We start from the raw sequence: 17,643 nt of genomic DNA on the forward strand, positions 1-17,643 counted from the left end.
TGCCATTACTGAGTCCCTTTAAGGCAGCAAGTTCCCTTCTGGCCCAAGGTTTGTCTAGAGACGTTATCCTGAAGCTGGGACCTGAAATGGGGGTCTCATGACTCTGACCAGTGCCCTCTCCTACTGTGGCTGAGCTAGTATCCAAGTTGCAAGACAAAGTCCTCTTTCCTCCCCTCAAGCAGAAGAAAGAGGTCTCTGTCAGACCTGTGAGCTGCACTGTCTAGGGCTGGAGGCAGGGTGGGCAAGCACTCCCTAGCTGCCCCAGCTGCTGTCTCTGTAGGTCACATGCCCCTAAATACACTGGCTTCAAGGGCCCCACAGCAGTCCTTGTGGCCTAGACAGACTTTCAGGTTTATTAAGGACCCCAGAGTATTTTATCCCACAGTAGCCAGTAGCCTTTCATAACTCAAGTTCCAACCACTGGCATGAACAATTCCTCCCTGGCTAGGGCTAGTCTAAATGTTTCCTCCATGGGTGGGCATTGGATGAGTGCAGCCTTGTTTTGCTTTCTGCTATGACATGGCAGTGCTGAATTTAGTGCAAAGTCCCACAGTTGCTGTGCTCTCTCTCCCCCAAGCATGTAGCCCCTCTTCTCACTACAGGTCCACTGCTGGGACATGGGGGAGGAATGGCATCAGCAATTCAAGACGGTCTTTTCTACACTATTCAGTGCTTCCTTCAGTGATATGAAGTTAAAACCAGGTACTGTGAATGCTTACCTGATTTTTAGTTCCTATGCAGGTGCTTTTTTTATTTAGATAGTTCCTAAATTTGTTATTCCTGTAGGGAGCACAATTGGCAGAGACTGCTATTCAGCCATCAGGCTCCACCTCTGTGACGGCATACATTCTGGAAGACAGTCTTAACTGGAATAACAGGCAAATGTAAAAAAAAAAAAAAAGGAAAAACAAAAACCCAAAACCTCTTGCCACTGCCTGTCATGATCTTGATCTTCATATGGTGCTCAATGTCATCAAGAGGTATTCCTTCAGATTTCCCTAAATGTCACCCACAAAGCCATTTTCGCTGTCTAGTGGACACTGTGACAGCCTCTGCTGGAAATGCCTCCCTGGCTCACTTTGCCTACCAGCTCCAAGGCCCTTCCCTTTACAACAATCATGAGGCCAGACTGGAAGAAAGACCCCATGAAGCTTCTGTTTCAGCATCATGTTGGTGCCATCTGTGAGCAATCCCATGACTCAGCAAGATTTATTGCACTCTCACAGGTAACTCAGGGCCCCCAAAGTGCTGCTGTGGTTTTATGAGTGCCCAGGGAACCTCTTGAGTGTGGTGAGCACTGGGTGATGCTCCAGCAATGTTTCTCAGACTGCCTGAGGGGAACACTGGAACTTCTAACTCATCAGCCCAATTTCCAAACACATGTAACACTCCACTGGGATGGGACAGGGGCACAGGGATCTGTGGATATTCTGTATCTCAAGGTTTCTATAAAACAGAACTTCAGATAAAAGCAGGGGGAACACCAGCAAAGGCAAATTCACAACGTGTAACTCAGGGTGAAACTACACAGTTTTCACAGTCCAGAGGCCTTAGACCTGTCACTGGCCAAATAATTATTTCAAAGGCCACACATGTGCTCCTTACAAAGAGACTGGAACTTGCACACAGCTTTGAAAAAGCCATAAAGATATTTACTGTACTATTATGTTCTGGTAGTACACTGATAAGATAATGCCAAAAATATTCACCAGAAAAATACTTTTCAATTTATGAGCAGATTATTAAAACATCAATTTACCAAGACCTACCAGCAAACAATGAAAAATATGAACTATTGTTCTAAAGCTGGATGGAAAAAGTATGTGGTGTTTATGTCCATTTTCATTATCTGCACAACGTAACCTTTAAAAATATTTCTTAGAGTGTTTAAGTTTATGGGAGCACATAAAGTACTGAAAAATGGTTAGAAAGTTCACAAAAACCATACAAACTCACATTTCTTCAACTGTAGTGTTCTCAAAGAGCTTGCAGTAGTCCTCACTCCACGCAGCCATATCACTCCAAACCTTGGAGGCAAGAAGAATGGCTCCCAAGACAATCCTCTTCCAGTTAGTTGGACAAATGTCGATATTAGCATAACTTACAAGTCTTTCTATATAAATCTGCAAAACAGAGCACTGGCCTTTGATTTAGCTCAGTTTAAGTGCTGTGATGAGAATTCTTATGAATGACAGATTTCTTCTGGTTTTGACCAGAAAGTAAGTGTTTATGTTCTACAGAGATTTGCTTGATCAGGCCAAACAAGGGGCCATATCACAATTGTAGGTCAGATATTTCTGCTACCTACTCTGCCCATAGAAGTTCACAGCCCAATTTTGGTTACAAGAATGACCGTATATCTCAGCCAAGGGCATCACGAAGACAGGCAGTGTTGTCACCTTCACACTCATAAAAGATAGCAGACATACAGGCCCAGTGTGGATTAAAGTCATTCAATAAATCCTTAAGTGCCTACATATGTAATGTCTCACACAGAGCTGGTAGGTAGATGGGAATTTTACAAGTACGTCAAGCTTGAATATGTAAAACCCATGTAATAGTGAGCAAATGTTAACCTCCTTTTCACAAAAACTCACCCTTCTGTGGCACTAGCTTTAAAAACTGCTGGTCAAGAGAGCCTCCCAGCAGCTGCTGTGTAGAGCAGCATGGCAGGAGCAGGTCTGTGGGGTTGTAAAACGTTCCCCATATTCAGTTGTTCACTTGGTAAGAAACACATGTGTATAAAGGATGGTCCTTCTCACAGCCCCTATTTTGCACATCTTCATGATCCGTTCATAAAAATTTATTCTGTCTCACATCATCTGCAACTTAGACAATTCTGTTGGTTTTAAGGTGGAAACAGCTGCTAGTCTCTGTATCCCTGGGATTCCTCTACACCTGCCAGGCAGTTGGTGAGACAATCCTATGAATTACTTTACATCTATCAAACATCTGTCCTACAAAGAATTGGGCAAAGTGAATAGCTGAGTAAAGATTAAAGGTGAGCTGTGAGGTGTTGTTACTTCAGAGGGTGCTCTGCAGAACAGTATGTCTGTGAGCTACTTGAACTGTTTACATCGAAACAAAAGGAAAAAACTTTATATAAATAAGCAAGTTTATTTCTTGTCTGAAGGGTATCAGATTGCAGAACACTGCCAGATCTGATACTGATCTGAACACTGCCAAACTCAAGTATGTTTTCAAAAACAAATGGCTATTGAACATGACATTTTACAGATTCCGCTCCCTTTCTCCCAAACTCTGCACTCTCAAGTATTTCAAGAGTGAAACTCCCTCCCAGGGTTCAACTGCGTAGGAATCAGAGACCTTTGAAACAACATGGCAAGCCCTCTACTTCCTGTCCCCTTTCCTGCTAAGCTGCTGACCTGCTGACACTCATCCATGCCACGTGCCCTTCTGGGTGACTTTGAGAATTCTTTATTCCCACCGATGCCAACTCTTCCCTCAGTGCAGTTGATCCCATCTCACTTTTGCAGCACACTGTTCCCACAATCACCTCTTTCTGAAGATTTTCTTCTTCTCTACCAGAAATTTCCTCCAAATTGTGTTTCCTTTGTCCCCATCCCACTCCCCACTCCTCTCCAACTGTGTCCTCTCACTGGTGCTCACCGCACCATACCCTCATACCAGCTCCTCATCTTCCATCTCTCCTTCAGCTACACTGCCTGCCCCTGTTGAGGCTCCTCTTGCCAACAGGCACTTGTCTCTTGTGTCTTCACGCTGACAAACTAAAGCTCTGCCATTTGCCATTTGCCTAGGTGTTGGGGCCAAATACCTACATTTCAGTTCCCCTGCTCCAATCTGTGTGCAATGCCTCTTACATCTACCTTCACTGGTGGTCTGCATGGTTTGATGGTGACCCACAGTCTATCACTGCTCACCTGTATTACCCTAGTTGCTTCTTAACTCTCTTCGCTGCCTCCACTCTGCCTCCCAACTATGGCTTACTGTCCCCAAAGCAGCCAGCATAACCTCTTCATTTAGAACATGGCACTCCTCTGCTCAAGATCTCCCCACGAGCTTCCCATCAAACTGGAGTAAAACCTTAACTTCTTCCTACGGCCTACAAGCCAAGCTATGGTACTGCCTGAGGGGCCTCATCTCCACCGTTTCCCTCATTCCTCACTCTGACTATGCTCGTCACCTTGCTGTTTGTTCCTCAAACACACACGAAACGCATTTCTGTCTGTCCTGGCAATCATCCTGCTGCCTGTAATGTCAGCACTCTTTCCCGTCACTCCTTCAGTCAGGTCACTGTTCTAATGTCTCTCTAGAGAGGCTCTTCCTTATCTGTCTACCTAAAATAGCCCCCAATCACTCTGTATCCCTTTATCCTGCTTCCTCTTCCTGCTGTTTCATACACTTAAGTTCCATCTTCCTAGAATATAATAAGCTCATAAAAGCAAGAACTGTGTTCCACCTGTCCTCTCCTCTACCCCAGCACTTAGAAGAGCGGCACAGGGTCAGCATCCAGTGAGTGTTCACAAATCAGTCACTGCTTGGCAGCATTCAGCACTGTGACTACAGCTTCTCCTATCTTGAACTCTTTCTCCTTTTATTATCCTCTTCTGCTTTTCCTCTTCCCACTCTAGTAGCCACTCCTCTGGGGGCTTGTCCTTTAAATGATAATAGTCTTTACCAACCTATTTTCTGTCCATTTTATCTGTTTTTGAGACAGGGTCTCACTCAGTTGCTCAGGCTAGAGTGCAGCCTCCACCTCCTGGGCTCAAGTGATCTTCCTGCCTCAGCCTGCCATGTGCCTGGTGCCACAGGCATGTGCCATCATGTCCAGCTAATTTCTTATTTATTTATTTTTTTTTAGTAGAAATGGGTCTCACTTTATTGACCAGTCTGGTCTTGAACTCCTACACTTGAGCAATCCTCTCAACTTGGCCTCCCAAAGTGCTGGCATTACAGGCATGAGAAACCGTACCTGGCCTTACTTTTTGTTTTCTTAAGATGCAGGGTCTCGGCTGGGTGCGGTGGCTTACACCTGTAATCCCAGCACTTTGGGAGGCTGAGGTGGGCAGATCACGAGGTTAGGAGATCGAGACCATCCTGGCTAACATGGTGAAACCCTGTCTCTACTAAAAATACAAAAAATTAGCCAGGTGTTGTGGCGGGTGCCTCTAGTCCCAGCTACTCGGGAGGCTGAGGCAGGAGAATGGCGTAAACCTGGGAGGTGGAGCTTGCAGTGAGCCGAGATTGCGCCACTGCACACTCCAGCCTGGGTGACAGAGCGAGGGTCCCTCTCAAAAAAAAAAAAAAAAAAAAAAAATACAGGGTCTCATCATCTGGCCCAGGCTGGACTTAAACTGCTGGGCTCAAGTAATTCCTCCACCTCAGCCTCCCAAGTAGGTAGGACTAAAGGCACAAAACCACCATGCCTGGCTTGTCCAATTTCATTCTACACACTTTCTTGGTATTTAAACAGCTGCTGTTTCTCTTCATTCTGTAGCTCTACATCAGATTCATGCTCTAGTCCTGTATATCCAAATGATGACTAGACTCTGCTACTCTGCTCTCTCAAAGGCACACCAAGCTTAGCCTATGTACAAAACTCTCCCTTTTCCAATCCAGCTTTCCCTCCTGCATCATCTGTCTCTACATCTGGAAGCACCACTCCTGCTTCCCTCTAGCATGTGCTTAAGAGTTCCAAATGACTTGCAGCTCCTCGAGAAGGCCTGTATCTGGTCCAGTGCCCTTTGAGGGCTTTGATTCAGGTGCACAGCAGGAGCCTTCTCCCCTAGACTCTAATTGGTTGCTAAAGAAGTATTGACCTAAGTATTTTTTCATTCCTGGCCATGCAGTTGACTTTCCTCTATAGGTTTGTTGTGGGGAGGAGTAAGATTATTTTCAACAATTTGAACAGAATTTACTATTTAAAATGATAGGTTTACAAAAGGAATTTGTAGGAATAATGTAAATGTAATGACACAGCTATGGTTTGGTAGACCAACAGGAACCACATTCCTGGGCAACTTCATGAGCAGGCACAGGTGATCAGCAGGGATAGATAAACACACATCATCAAAGGAACAAAGAATTGAGGGCAGCAGCTGTCAATGACAACATGCATCAGAATTGCCTGGGGATATACCCTGGGACTCAGCTTAGACCTACACTGGCATCCTTTCCTGCCCATCAGCCAGATGGTTCTGTTACTGCTCCCCATTCCAAGCCCTCCACATGCCCTGGATGTGTGTGCACTGTGTGTGCATGTGTTTACTGATGTGTTGGGGGAGAAATCAGAAATCCCTCCTGCTGCCTTTAATAGCAATTGTTCTGTGATGAGAAAAGCAATTGTGACATTTTAAGCCATAATGATGATTCAACTAAAATGTGTGTATTTGCTTCCAAAGTTTCTCTTAAAATTCTGAGATAACTTCAGAAACCTACTGTATTAAAAAACAGGACAATACCACCCTGTTTACAAGAAGAATTTCTAAAGCTGCTTTATAAATAGAAAATATCTTACCAAACTTACGATTGCAAATTCAGCTGTTAGCCTCATGGCTTTAAACAGAGTATGAACAAATCTGAAAATCAATTTGTGTTCAGGATCATACTTAAAATATTCCTCCAAAACCTCTTTTCGCTGAAAGAAGAAAGGATGCAATGTAAGTATCCATTGAAGAAAAAACCTGAGGTGTTCTTAAGACAGCAGTGTTCACATTTGTGCCCATGTGTCACTTACGATAATTTTGATTGGTGAGATGTCTTTTAGTTTTTTACAATATGAACAGTAGGATCCTGAAATACCATAATGATTTAATACTCATCCACATTCACTTAAAAATTATATGAGCTTAAGCTCAGAAAATGTTTATATTCTTTTTTACCCTTTCCCTCACATAATTCCATCCAAATGTAAGCTACTAGTAGGCTTTAATGTCTTACTGACTGTATGTCATTCTTCTCTGCAATAAACTTTGAAAAAATATAGTTTCCTGTAACCATGAGGCTCTAAGCTTGTGCTGATAAATACAATAGTCACTAGCCACATGTGGCTATTATGTACCTAAGGAAGTACATTTTTAAATTTTTACACCATGTAAGTTGATATAAACTTAAATTCTTTTTTTTGTTTGTTTGATTTTTTGACATAGATTTTCGCTCTTGTTGCCCAGGCTGGAATGCAATGATGTGATCTTGGCACACTGCAACCTCCGCCTCCTGGGTTCAGGCGATTCTTCTATCTCAGCCTCCCGAGTAGCTGGGATTTACAGGCACATGCCACCATACCCGGCTAATTTTTATATTTTTAGTAGAGACAGGGTTTCATCATATTGGTCAGGCTGGTCTCAAACTCCTGACCTCCGGTGATCCGCCCGCCTCAGCCTCCCAAAGTGCTGCGATTACAAAGTTGTGAGCCACCACAACCAGCGAACTTAAATTATTTTTAACCCTCTTCATAAAAATCATGCTTCTTTGTTAAAAGTATTTACATATACTTATATTGCTTGATACTATTAACAATTATCTTTTAAAAAGATATGTTTTCTGTTATTTGGATAGTATATTTACTCACATTAGCTCACTAATTAAACATACCTGCAGATCAGTTCTTATTCCAGCATGTTCTTTTTACAACACTTTTAAAATAAGATGACTAGATGCCACATGAAATGGGGAACAAGACTTAAAGAAAGATGCCTTTGACTGCAGGCATGAAACAGATACAAATCTATGATGAAAATACAGACTCAGGCTGGGCGTGGTGGCTCACCCCTGTAATCTCAGCATTTTGGGAGGCCAAGGTGGGCGGATCATGAGTCAGGAGATTGAGACCATCCTGGCTAACATGGTGAAACCCTGTCTCTACTAAAAATACAAAAAATTAGCTGGGCATTGTGGCAGGCACCTGTAGTCCCAGTTACTCGGGAGGCTGAGGCAGGAGAACGGCATGAACCCAGGAGGCAGAGCTTGCAGTGAGCCGAGATTACGCCACTGCACTCCAGCCTGGGCAACAGAGTGAGACTCCGTCTCAAAAAGAAAAAAAAAAAAAGAAAAAATACAAACTCAATAAAAGTGACACTTACTAGGCTTGGTGCGGTGGCTCATGCCTGTAATCCCAGCACTTTGGGAGGCCAAGGTCAGGAATTCAAAACCAGCGCGGCTAACATGGTGAAACCCCATCTCTACTAAAAATACAAAATTAGCCGGGCGTGATGGCGGGCACCTGTAATCCCAGCTACTTGGGAGGCTGAGGCAGGAGAATCGCTTCAACTTGGGAAGCAGAGTTTCCAATGAGCCAAGATGGCACCATTGCACTCCAGCCTGGGCAACAAGCGTGAAACTGCATCTCAAAAAAAAAAAAAAAAAAAGCGACACTTACTGTAAGTGGGTGTAACCGTTCATCAAATATGCCCAAAGATCTATCTGCATCTCTATAAAATAAGAACGTGTATTACTTCAAAAACTGTTAATATCTTAGTATAATATCTGTTTAGTAAAATAATGCCTCCTATGTGCCTATGTGCTTTGGTGTTTACTTCACCAAAACAGTTTTTACAAATTCTCCTTGATACTGACTTGTGGAGGGTTTCCTGTCCTCTTCTTCCTCAGCATAGCATGTCCTGTACTGTGAAGTCTTTTATACCATAACCAGTCAGAACTGCCTGTAAGTATTGACCCTCCCTAACAGGCAATGGCAATAAACCAAACACATTTTCACTCCTCTAACCACACACTAAAACACAAGAACGTTTTACAAAGCAGTAGTGGTGGGAAATACTCTCTTTAGAACTTTAATAAATGTAAATGTGATTCAGATTTTCTAGCTTCCTTTAATTTAAACTACTAAAAATAATAAATACATCATGAGAATATACTACAGAGAACTAAAGAGAAACATCAGTTTCATTTAAAAATACAACTGGGCCAGTGCAGTGGCTCACACCTGTAAAATCCCAGCACTTTGGGAGGCCAAAACAGGCAGATCACTTGAGCTCCTTTAGGAGTTCGAGACCAGCCTGGGCAACATGACAAAACCCTGTCTCTACCAAAAATACAAAAAAATGATCCAGGCATGGGGACACACATCTGTGGTCCCAGCTACTCAGGAGCCTGAGGTGAGAGGATTGCTTGAGCTGAGATCATGCCAATGCACTCTAGCCAAGTGACAGAGTGAAACTCGGTCTAAAAAAAAGGTACAACTATCATTCTCAAAAATAAATGAAGCTGTCACTCATTCACAAGGAAATGTGTCACTCATGTCACAAGGAAAATAAGTATTTGTTTCCAATGATAGAATTGAAGCTTTCCCAAGGACTTTGAAAAACTTGCTCCTTCCACTGTAAGCTTGACCGCTTCTCAATACTTAAGGACGTTTTAAAATAAGACTGGTGGTTAAATTAAAAAAGTGATTTTTGATACAATAAAACATAAACCAATATTTTCCACATAACTAATGCATAATATTATAAATGCAAGTATGTGGGGAAAGAACCATTTATTGTTCAAGAAAGATCGGTGAGTACTGAGAATACATTTGCTAATATGTAAAATGCCACTGTAACTAATTTAAGAAACTAGCACTTGTGAAGTTTTGATTTAGTATTAAAGAATACCCACAACTGTCTTAAAGCTTTAAAAATACACCTTTTACCAGCTACATATTTGCATGAGGCTAGGTCATCTTATTGCTTCTTTAAAGCAAATTGCAAAGAAAGAGCTAGAGAATCCAGTTGTCTTCTATTAAGCTCAACACTACAGACTATCAATAAAATACATGACACACTTTTTACTCAACTTTTTATCATAGAAAAGTTATATTTTCATTTAAAATTTTATGTTAACAATATTGTTCTCAAGGAATATTTTCTATTGTCACAACCTGGGTCATGGGTTACTACCGACATCTAGTTGGTAAAGGCCATGAATGTTGCTAAATTTTCCGTAATGCACAGGACAGTCTTCACAACAAAGCATTATCTAGCTCATAATATCAATAGTGTTAAGACTGTGAAATCTAAACTAAAAATAGATTTTGAAAAAAATCTCGTTTATATTTCTATCAGAGTAAATATCAATATAATCAATATAAAATCATACTCATTGGGATACTCAATCATTTAAGAATTAAAAAAGTCTCAAGGACCAAAGAAAACACAAATAATTTGCTTCAATATTTTAGTAGGCACAATACAGCTTATGATGTCTAGAGCTGTGATCTAATGCTGAGCTTAATATCATGCAAAGTAATTAGCCAGAATAACAAGACTAAAAAAGCTCACCTTTTCTTGATATGATAATATATCGCCAAGGTCACACTGTGGAAGGAAAAAATGTTCATAACAATAAATGTTATCATTTGTTAGGCTTGAAGACGTGTTTTAAGAGGGGGGCAGAGGAAACTCTCCTAGCGGCTCTGAAATTCAAATCTTATAGTTCAGAACAGTACCATAAGGGCACTTTCTTATTTTCATTTCTTGGCTTTTAGCAAAAATATGAGAACCAAAATGCAAGGCAGTATGCTTTTAGAAGACATGTTTCTGTTGATGATTATAATATATAAATAACAACATATTTCCCTGTTATATGCTCTTCTACCCACAAAACCTTTCATGCCATGCAATTTATTTTATGCATTTATCTATTTTTTGACCCAGAGTCTCACTCTGTTGCCCAGACTGGAGTACAGTGGCGCGATCTTGGCTCACCAAAACTTCCACTTCCCAGGTACAAGGGATTCTCACGCCTCAGCCTCCCAAGTAGCTGGAACTACAGGTTTGCACCACTATGTCCAGCTAATTTTTCTATTTTTAGCAGGGACAGTGTCTCACCATGATGGCCAGGTTGGTCTCAAACTCCTGGCCTCAAGTGATCCCCCTGCCTCGGAACTCCCAAAGTGCTGGGATTACAGGCATGAGCCACCACACACAGCTTCATGCAGTTTCCATCTATGTGTCCATATGTTTAAGCCATACAGTAGTGTTTTTAAGATGTTAGGCCATGCATTTTAGTTTAGTTCACTATCTCCTACCACCCATTTTTAATTATTTCCCTAAAAATACATAATGAAAGTGCTTTATAACAAAATTATTTGAAATCACTTTTGTATAATTATTTAAAAATATATTAGTAAACATAAGCACACAGGAAATCAATGATAGGTGCAGTGATCCTAAAATATGCAGTGCTGACAAGGCAGTATACCATGACACAGTGTAATATGAATGGCAGTTACCTTCAATTAGTTTAACTGAAATATTTATGAACAGATACACCTCTTCAGATACATGTAACTATATTCCTAAGTTACTCACAGATGCCGTGTATCACAAAACAAGAGGTTCTCTTACATAAGTTATGTGCTTCCATTTGCCCTCAGCATCTAGAATGAGACTCAAAATAACTGAGGGAAGGAAAATCTGAATTTTGATAATAGGTCTATACAATATTAGCACTTTTTAAAAAGCCTATAACATTAGCATTTAAGATGGATATGTCTATAGTGCTTCAAGTAGTTTTCATCTCTAAAATCATTTTAAAATCACAGAATTTGAAGTTACATGCTGGAAAGGACCAATGACCTTACATGACATTTAATCCAACACTCGTTTTACAGATCAGGGAAACAAACCTTAAAACTGACTTGCCCAAGGTCCCACCAAATAGGAGTAGTTTCTCGTCCTAAACTCAAATTAAGCAGTGCTCTCAAACTTTGCTGTACATTAAAATCAACTGAGGAGCTTTAATAACTGCCTCATTTTCAACATGAGACTTTTTAATTTAATTAATTAGCATTGGGTAGGACTTTAGGCATTAGGGTTGTTGTTAAAAATTTCCCTGGTGACTTCAAAGTGCAGCAAAGTTTGGAGTGATTGAGTTGGGGTGAAAATCAGAATCTTCTGGGATGCTTTTCTTCACAAGAAGATGCCTCACATCCATTCCTATTTTCCTAAAGGGCTTCTCAGTGCCTAGAGACAGAGGGAAGGTTGAGGTGAGAAGATACAAATGTTTGCAGACATGTATTTTGAAAAAAAAACCTTGCAAAAGTGATCCCAATGAGTTCCATCTACCCCATTGACAACAGTGCACTACTAACCCATAATAAACATTTTTCAAAATCTTTTCTTGAAGTCAATTTGCCCTATTAATTTGCTCAATAAACCTTTATTTCACTAATAGTGAATATACCAAATGATAATTTCTCAAACTTGTTGATGGGAAATTAAAACTTACTTTACTTTCAAAAGTAGACTTCTAAAAATTAGAATAATGAGGAAAAAAGCGTGAAATTTGTTTGAGCAAGATCAATGTTTAAAACTACTTTTAAATTGTATGCTAACACATCAAAACTTTTGAATTCAAGAAGCCAGGGATACATACCAGAGTGATTTTTTTTTTTTTTTCCTCAAGGATTTAGAGGCTTGGCTGAATACAGACATTTAGTGATTACTAAATAGGTCCCAAAGCTCAGGACTTGAGACAAGAGTTTGAATCCAGTTTTCACTGAAACACAATTTCATCTCTACTACTGTGATAAGGGAGAGAGGAAGTGACATTATTATGAGCGTAAACTTGCCTCTTTGTTGTTGTAGTTATTGGTTTTAGAAACGGAGTTTTGCTCTTGTTGCCCAGGCTGGAGTGCAATGGCACAATCTCGGCTCACTGCAACCTCTGCCTCCTGGGTTCAAGCCATTCTCCTGCCTCAGCCTCCCAAGTAGCTGGAATTACAGATGCCTGCCATCACGCCCAGCTAATTTTTGTATTTTTAGTAGAGACAGGGTTTTGCCGTGTTAGCCAGGCTGGTCTCGAACTCCTGATCCCAGGTGATTGGCCTGCCTTGGCCTCCCGAAGTGCTGGGATTACAGGCATGAGCCACCATGCCTGGCTGCCATGTTTTTTTAAATTATACTTTAAGTTCTGGGATACATGTGCAGAATGTGAAGGTTTGTTACCTATGTATACATGTGCCCTGGTGGTTTGCTGCACCCATCAACCCGGTATTTCTCCTAATGCTATCCCTCCCCTTGCCTCCCACTCCCCGACAGGCCCTGGTGTTTGATATTCCCCTTCCTGTGTCCATGTGCTCTCATTGTTCAACACCCACTTATGAGTGAGAACATGCGGTGTTTGGTTTTCTGTTCCTGTGTTAGTTTGCTGAGAGTGATGGTTTCCAGCTTCATCCATGTCCCTGTAAAGGACATGAACTCATTCTTTCTTATGGCTGCATAGTATTCCATTGTGTATATGTGGCACATTTTCTTTATCCAGTCTATCATTGATGGGCATTTGGGTTGGTTCCAAGTCTTTGCTATTGTAAATAGTGCAACAAAAAAACATACATGTGCATGCACCTTTATAGCAGAATGACTTAAAATCCTTTGGGTATATAGCCAGTAATGGGATTGCCGGGTCAAATGGTATTTCTGGTTCTAGATCCTTGAGGAATCGCCACACTGTCTCCACAATGGTTGAACTAATTTACATTCCCACCAGCAGTGTAAAAGCATTTCTATTTCTCCACATCCTCTCCAGCATCTGTTGTTTCCTGACTTTTTAATGCTCGCCATTCTAACTGGCATGAGATGGTATCTCATTGTGGTTTTGATTTGCATTTCTCTAATGACCAGTGATAATGAGCTTTTTTTCATATGTTTGTTGGCCACATAAATGTCTTCTTTTGAGAAGTGTCTGTTCATATCCTTCACCCACTTTTTGATGGGTTTGTTTTTTTCTTGTAAATTTAAGTTCCTTGTAGACTCTGGATATTAGGCCTTTGTCAGAAGACATTAATATTCTAAATTAGCACTTTCCAAACTGTGTTCTAAAAATCAATACTCATAATCCAAGGAGGTGATAATGATGTACACTGGACAAACCCAGTGGAGCTTGTGGTGGTGTTGGTTGTTTTTCCTTTTAAAATAAACTTCATCTCAGGGTGCTCTCAAAGCGCATCTTTGTGGCCCATGAGGTTCTCATGCACAATGGGAGAAAATCAAATGCAGATACACTGTGGTGCCAGAAGAGAAAAAGCTTTTTCTTCTTCCAAGACTAATGTCCAAAGTAGTACACATTGATTTAGGCCTGCAATGCACTGAAAAACTAATATTTCACAAAAATCATTCAATAAAGGGAACCTATCCTTCTCATTGCATTCAACATTGTCTTAAGGCATAAAGGCATCAAATAAATAGCTGCACTTTTTCTGGGATTGCTTATGTGCTGATTTTTCCTTCCACCATGACGTCTAAGATTAAAAGAGAAATTGATACTTAATATTTACAATCTGGATATCAATATATACTTGACTCCAATTTCTTAAAATGATTGCTGAAGAGGACAACCAAATGGCTGAAATAATTTTTGAATAAGGGAGTCTATCCCTTGGCATTATAGTTGTACTCACGATTTTAGTGTCATTGTAAGATGAGGCTGGCTGGCTGTGCTGTCATCAAGGAATATTGTCGAACATGAACTGTATTGTTGAGTAAAATGCTCAGTAGATACCTGAAAGGGAAGGGAAGTATAAGATAAACTTATCAAAGTATATTTTTTCATTGATTAAAATGTCAAATTTTTCAAAGCACTAGGATATTTCTTATACTCCATGAACTACCTGAGTGTGGTATCATGTGCACTCTATAGAAAACCCATCGGAGGCTCTTAACTTCCACAGAGGATGTTTGAGATACGGGTTATAAAAGGCTGCCCTTAATGTGGTACCTATCATCAAAACTAACAAGGATTTTATGAATTTCCTTTATAAATAATGAGAAAAGTTTAAAATAAGATTTCATTTTTTATAGTGACATAAAACAGCTGAGAATTTCTATTTCTGTTATTTATTTACTACAGTAAAATGTAATGTATTGAATAATATTGGTATAAGACCATTTTACTGCAATGAATACAAGACTAAGACTAACGCATTTACTAAGTTACTAATCCTAAATGTATTATTTCAGGCGATATTGTGACAAAACAAGTGTTTCAGATTCAGAGGCTCATGTACCAGGGCTGCTAGGCCACCAACAAGTGAGGAAGACATAGGTTTCTCTAGTCCTGTTTTCTTATGTGGAGGATAAAAAGAGTATCACCTAAATATTCTCTCACACCCTGAAAACAGATGACAACTTAAAAAATTTAACCTTCACTTCATGTTTAAATGAGATTGCCATGACATGACTCAAATGAGACCCTCAGAGAATACTTCCCATTCATTTCAAAACTTGATTAATTTTATTCTATAAATCATTTGACCCACACCTAGGCATTTTCCTGCTCTACCCCTGTTCTCTGTCTGGAATAATGCTTTTCTCCTTCCTTGTTTCAACAAGCTTGACTCCATCTACCCTCTTGGATCTCTTTGCCAGTAGCCTCACCAAAACATGTTTTTGTGTACACTAACTGATTACAAGATACTAATTCTAGCAGAGTATTCACCTCATGAGAAAGTACGCCTCTCCATAAGAGTAAGGGAGAGCCCTAACTGTTCCTACCTCCAGCTGCTCAGCATAAAATTTTGAATAAATCAAAAAGTTCAAGTGTTTGACAAATTAATTCAGTTATAATTTGGAAGGTAAGTCTTACTACATTTAATTACAGCAAAAACACTACTAACGGTTTACTGTTTATAGGTATTATTTAAGGTAGTCACAAAATAGAAACAAATCTAACTTCAGTCAGCATAAATCACAGAGTATGAAATTTTACAATCTTTAACAAGAAATGGAAGGGTTTACTTAGTGGTTTTAAGGTTTAATGACAAAAACTAGACAATAATCATACCTCATATTTTAGTAAGTCAAAACCAAAGCCTTACCATCAAAGGTCCAGTACCCGTTGGACGCCGATGCCCAACCACTGACTTCTTCCACTGCACCTGCTGCCTCTATTTTAACCCATTAAAAACACTAAAACTGTTTTCCTTGTAGAGGTCTTTCACCTCCTTGCTTAGTTATATTCCTAAGCTGTTTTTTTGTTTTGTTTTGATTTGTTTTGTTTTGTTTTGTTTGCAGCTGTTGTAAAGGAGTTGAGTTCTTTGTTTGATTCTCAGCTTTGTCGCTGTTGGGGTATAACAGAGCTACTGATTTGTATACATTAATTTTATATCCTGAAACTTTTCTGTATTCATTTATCAGTTCTAGGAGTTTTTTGGAAGAGTCTTTGGGGTTTTCTAGGTATACGATCATATCATCAGCAAACAGCGACAGTTTGACTTCCTATTTACTGATCTGGATGCCCTTTATTTCTTTCTCTTGTGTGATTGCTCTGGCTGGCTAGGACTTCCAGTACTATATTGAATAGGAGTGGTGAGAGTGGGCATCCTTGTCTTGTTCCAGTTCTCAGGGGGAATGCTTTCAACTTTTGCCATTCAATATTATGTTGGCTGTGGGTTTGAAATGGATGGCTTTTATTACATTGAGGTATGTCCCTTGTATGCTAATTTTGCTGAGGGTTTTAATCATAAAAGGATGCTGGATTTTGTCAAATGCTTTTTCTGCATCTATTGAGATGATCATGTGATTTTTGTTTTGAATTCTGTTTCTGTGATGTATCACATTTATTGACTTGCTTATGTTAAACAATCCCTGCCCCTGGTATGAAACCCACTTGATCAGGGCAGATTATCTTTTTGATATGCCATTGGGAACTACAAAACATTGCTGAATGAAAGTATGGATGACATAAACAAATGGAAAGATATCCCATGCTCATGATGGGTAGAATCAATATTGTGAAAATGACCATACTGCCAAAAGCAATCTACAAATTCAATGCAATTCCTATCAAAATACCATCATCATTTTTCACAGAACTAGAAAAAACAATTCTAAAATATGGTACCAAACAAGACCCCCCCATAGCCAAAACAAAACTAAGCAAAAACAACAAAACTGGAGCCATCACATTGTCTGACTTCGAACTATACAATAAGGCCATTGTCACCAAAACAGCATGGTACTAGTATAAAAATAGGCACATACACCAATGGAACAGAATAGAAAACCCAGAAATAAACCCAAATACCTACAGCCAACTTATCTTCAACAAAGCCAACTAAAACATAAAGTGAAGAAGGTAAACCCTATTCAAGAAATGGTGCCAGGATAATTGGCAAAGCCATGTGCAGGAGAATGAAACTGGATCCTCAACTCTCACCTTATACAAAAATCAACTCAAGATGGATCAAGGACATAAATCTACAACCTGAAACCATAAAAACTGTAGAAGATAATATCAGAAAAACCTTCTACACATTGACTTAGGCAAAGACTTCATAACCAAGAATCCAAAAGCAAATGCAATGAAAACAAAGATAAACAGTTGAGACTTAACTAAAGAGCTTCTGCACAGGAAAAGGAACAATCAGCAGAGTAAACAGACAACCCACAGAATGGGAGAAAATCTTCAAAATCTATACATCTGACAAAGGACTAATATACAGAATCTACAAGGAACTCAAACAAATGGGCAAGAGAAAAAACAAACAATCCCATCAAAAAGTGGGCTAAGGAGATAAATACAAAATTCTCAAAAGAAGATATATCACTGGGCAACAAACATATGAAAAAATGCTCAACATCACTAATGATCAGGAAAATGAAAATCAAAACCACAATGCCATACCACCTTACTCCTGCAAGAATGGCCATAATCAAAAAATCA

The 17,643-nt window shown here is 39.9% G+C and overlaps 1 protein-coding gene across 4 annotated transcripts in view; it reads right to left on the minus strand.

Annotated features, from left to right (window-relative positions):
• The window catches only part of LOC129048443 (cyclin-Y-like protein 2), a 35,885-nt gene that overhangs the window by 9,532 nt on the left and 8,710 nt on the right, over window positions 1-17,643 (minus strand). For 2 of the 4 annotated variants that reach the window (XM_054523251.2, XM_054523249.2), the window contains 5 exons: window positions 14,381-14,481; window positions 10,260-10,295; window positions 8,360-8,411; window positions 6,500-6,619; window positions 1,957-2,123 (listed from right to left, as the gene is read on the minus strand). In XM_054523251.2, the coding sequence (XP_054379226.2) occupies window positions 1,957-2,123; window positions 6,500-6,619; window positions 8,360-8,411; window positions 10,260-10,295; window positions 14,381-14,481 (476 nt within the window). The remainder of the gene's footprint in view (window positions 1-1,956; window positions 2,124-6,499; window positions 6,620-8,359; window positions 8,412-10,259; window positions 10,296-14,380; window positions 14,482-17,643) is intronic. The other 2 variants (XM_054523253.2, XM_054523250.2) reach the window with 1 other exon arrangement.

Source organism: Pongo abelii, chromosome 8 (genome assembly GCF_028885655.2).
Source record: "Pongo abelii isolate AG06213 chromosome 8, NHGRI_mPonAbe1-v2.0_pri, whole genome shotgun sequence".
Lineage (NCBI taxonomy): Eukaryota > Metazoa > Chordata > Mammalia > Primates > Hominidae > Pongo > Pongo abelii.